The sequence below is a fragment of the Equus asinus genome, chromosome 20 (genome assembly GCF_041296235.1).
Source record: "Equus asinus isolate D_3611 breed Donkey chromosome 20, EquAss-T2T_v2, whole genome shotgun sequence".
NCBI lineage: Eukaryota > Metazoa > Chordata > Mammalia > Perissodactyla > Equidae > Equus > Equus asinus.
In genome coordinates, this window is record NC_091809.1 from 13,843,684 (window position 1) to 13,847,500 (window position 3,817).

A 3,817-nucleotide genomic window follows, 5' to 3' on the forward strand; every position below is an offset into this window, starting at 1 on the left:
CGGAGGAGGGAGGAGGGCGCGGGGACGGGGCGGGAGGGAGGCGGGAGGCGGCGTCCGTCGCTCCAGCTGCGAGTCCGCCCGCCGCCCGCCGCCGCCGCCGCCGCCGGCTCGGTCCCGCGCCCGCCGCCCGCCTTCGCCCGCCATGGCCCGCCTGACGGAGAGCGAGGCGCGCCGGCAGCAGCAGCAGCTTCTGCAGCCGCGGCCCTCGCCCGTGGGCAGCAGCGGGCCCGAGCCCCCCGGGGGGCAGCCCGACGGCATGAAGGACCTGGACGCCATCAAGCTGTTCGTGGGCCAGATCCCGCGCAACCTGGACGAGAAGGACCTCAAGCCGCTCTTCGAGCAGTTCGGCCGCATCTACGAGCTCACGGTGCTCAAGGACCCCTACACCGGCATGCACAAAGGTGGGCCCCCTCCCCTCCGCTCTCCTCCCTCGGCCTCCCCACCCCACCTTCCGGCACCTTCTCTCCCCAGCCCTCCTCTCCTCACCTCCTCCCTCCGCTTCCCTCTGCCACAGCATCATTTCTTCCCCCCCTGTTCCACCCACCCCCTCCTCCCCGCTCTGGGGGTGCAGCTGACAGATCCGAGCTGGCCCCCTCCCCTCATCCGCCCCCTCTCCCTCCCTCCCCACCTTCCGGCATCCTCTCTCTCTCTCTCTTTCCTTTTCTCTCCTCTCCCATCTCCCTCTACCTCCCATCCTCTCCCCCCCCAGCATCCATCTCTCTCTCTCCCTCTCCCTCCCATTCCCTCCAGACCCCCACCCCTCCCTCCCTCCCTCACCCACTCTTTCCTGCCCCTTTGCTGGGGGAGCTGTCTGAACAGCTGCCACCCCTCCCTGTCCCCCCCCCATTCATTCGGCCTCCCCAGGCCCCGTCGGGGAACTTTGCACCTCTGCACTCCATTGCTTTGGGCATTTTCACAAAGCCAGGCCGGCGGCGGGGCAGGTCCGGCCAGCCGGCGGGGGGACACGGATGCCCAGGACCCCCGGCTAACCGGTAACTACAAAGAAAGCGGAGGTGGGGGGCGCGGGGAGCTGAGCCAGGCTGGGGGTGGGGGAGCGCCGGCCGCGGGTGGATCAAATGCTACCGCTTGCCCTCCCCCCCCTGCCCACCCTCTCTGTTCCCAGCAGCATCCCCCTCCCTCCCTCGGCCCTCCCCCCCCCCCTTGCTGCCTCCACCTTTGGCTCAAGTTAAAACTGGCCGAGCCTGGGAGCAGTGTGTTGAGGTCTGAGGCCAAAGACGATGAGCCTGGCCGGTCCATCTGGCAGAGCCCAGATCCCTGGCGGACAGGGAGGCGTGGGCGACCTGCGAGCCCAGCGGGGGAGGCCGGTGGGGTGGGGAGGCCTGCCCGCCGCCCTCCCCCGACTCCCTCTCTGATGGCATGCCAGGAGGGGGTGCCCAGGGACGGTGACCCCAGCCCTGGGTCCCATCACGGGCCCGGTGTCTGAATTGGGGCGGCTTGGACAGCATCCTGTCGGGTGTTGGGGACTAGGGGGTGGCGGGGGCGAAGGCTTTGTTTTGGACACCCCTGGCAAGACCCTGGAGGAACCTCGGGGGCGGACCAGGGCCCATGACCTATTTCAGACCCCATTTGTCCCCATCCTTCCTCCGTGTTGCAGGCACAGGAAGCATGACTTACATGTTTGTTGAATGAATGAATGAATGAATGAATGGATGATGGATGGATGGATGGTGGGTTGGGACAGGCCACAGGAAGAGTGTGGCGGGATGGAGCCCAGGCCTGTCACTTCGGCTCGACCCCCCCAGCTGGTACCCTGGGGGTGGAAAGGAACCCCTCCCCTCCCCCACCTCTTTTCAAATCCAACAATCACCAAAAAAAAAAAAAAAAATTGAGCCTGGAATATGTCGCTCCTCCATGTGGCCTGGGAGGGCAGTGGGCTCACACCCACCCGGGAGTCAAGCTCAGGGGTCCACGGCTTCACGGAGGGCTCTTTGCACACGCCCCCACCCCCTCGTGTGTCTGAAGGGCCATTTCTAGAAGGAATCTGATGGGAGTGGGGGTGGTGTCCACGTGGCCCCCCAAATGTTGAATGGAAAGGCTGTCGGTGAGCTCTGGGTCAGGAAGAGAGATGGGGTGCAGGGGACGGAGACGCGGGGGGCTCCTTCTGCCCTTCCCCAGTTTTAAGTGTCCCCCAGAAATCCCCCCGCCCCCCAGCGAGGAGAGGTGGGGGCCCTGTGGCTGAGTTTTCACCTGGCCCGGAGCCTCAGTTTCCCCACTGTCACCAGAGCAGGGCCCGATGAAGGTGGGGTATTTTTTTCCGGCTGGAGGATGCCAGGATCGGGGGTGCTTCAGGGTCTTTCCCATTTCTGAGCTTTCCTTGGTGGGTGGAAATTGGGAAGCGGGGTGTCCGTGACACCCAGCCCTCACCCTCCGCTTCAGAGGGGTCCTGGGTCCGTCTGAGCCCTGGAGGCTGGGCCTGGGGGTGACAACTGGTGGGCTTCCCCTCGTGTCAGCCCGCCAGTACCCTTGGGTCAAGAATGGATCCCCGCCTTGATACCACCTGTCTGGGTGTGGCGGGACCTCACCTGTGGGAGGGAGCTGGGGGGCAAGCTGGAGCGGGGGGCGTCTTGAGGGCCAGCGGCTGGGAGGCAGGCCTGGGTTTGGGGCGCAGCTGTGTGACCTCTGGCCAGTGGCTGCCCCTCTCTGGGACTCAGCCCAAGGGAAGTGGAATGACGGATGGGAGCCGGGGGAGAGGGCAGGTCCAGGCACCTCCCGCCAACACGCCTCTGGTTGGGTTTCTGGGGAGTCAACAGGGTCCAGGATGCGCTGTTGGTGCCGGCTCAGAGCGGCAGGGGTGGGGGGTGTGGCCCCCGGGGGTGGAGGGAAATTCCCCCAGGGCCTTCTCGGCCCCGGATGCTGGGGGATCCCGCGAGGTTGGGCATCGGGGCAGCTGAAAGGGCTGGAGCGGGCCGAGATGCTAAAGTCCATCTGGGGTCCTGTGACCCCGGCACCCAGCGTGGGAAGGGCCCCCCGGCATCATCTTTATCCTCGTGACCACCCCATGCTTCGTTCTCATACCCAGGGGCCCGTCTGTGATCCCTCACCCCAGGGACCACCACTGAGGCGGGCTTGCGGGTGTCAGCGCATCTCGTAGAGAAGGGAAACTGAGGCCCAGAGGGGCAAATACTGATCCCAAGATGACCAGAGCTGGGCTCCCGTCAGCCCCCGGCCTCCCTCCCAGGCCCAGGGAAGCGGGAGTGAATGTGTGTGACGGAGGGGCGACGGGCTCCCCCCAGCTGAGGCTGAGGCCCCCAAAGATGATGTTGGGGGGAAGGGGGCTCTGATGGCCACGGCCAAGGGTTGGGCAGAGGCACCCCGATTCCCAAGGGCCTGTGCCAGGCGGGAGCGCCGTGGGACCAAGAGAAAGGCAGGGGGTCCAGCTGGGCGCTGAGGATGGGGCGGCGGGGATGGGGGGGAGATGGAGGGAAGTGAGGGTTCCTCAGAGAGAGCGCAGGCCCGTGGGCGCTGGCTTTTTTTGTTTTTAGGAGAGAAAGATGGAGACAGAGAGAGACACAGAGACGAGAGAGACAGAGAGAGGGAGAGACGGAGGGAGGAAAGACACAGGGAGCACCCCCCACAGGGAGAGAGATGGAGAAAGGGGAGCAGCTAGGCCACAAGACCGCTGCCCCCCCAGATCTGCGCCTCATCCCAAGAAACGGGGTCTCCCCGGGGGCCCCAGCCCAGGCCGGGGGCTCAGGCCAGGAGCTGGGGGGCTGAGATGTGGCTCCCACTGGCCAGGGCCAGTCATCGCCCCTCCCGTCTCCTGCTGGGGGACACGCATCCCTGGCCGGGGTGGGGG

The 3,817-nt window shown here is 66.4% G+C and overlaps 1 protein-coding gene across 4 annotated transcripts in view; it reads left to right on the plus strand.

Moving 5' to 3' along the window:
• Positions 1–3,817, plus strand: part of CELF5 (CUGBP Elav-like family member 5) — a 48,506-nt gene continuing 44,689 nt past the window's right edge. For 2 of the 4 annotated variants that reach the window (XR_006516617.2, XM_044752848.2), the window contains exon 1: positions 8–401. Coding sequence is in view for 2 of the 4 variants with exons in the window: in XM_044752848.2 (XP_044608783.2) it covers positions 143–401 (259 nt within the window). In the remaining 2 variants the exon portion in view is untranslated. Of the gene's footprint in view, positions 402–783; positions 993–3,817 lie in introns of those variants that run through there. The other 2 variants (XM_044752847.2, XM_044752852.2) reach the window with 2 other exon arrangements.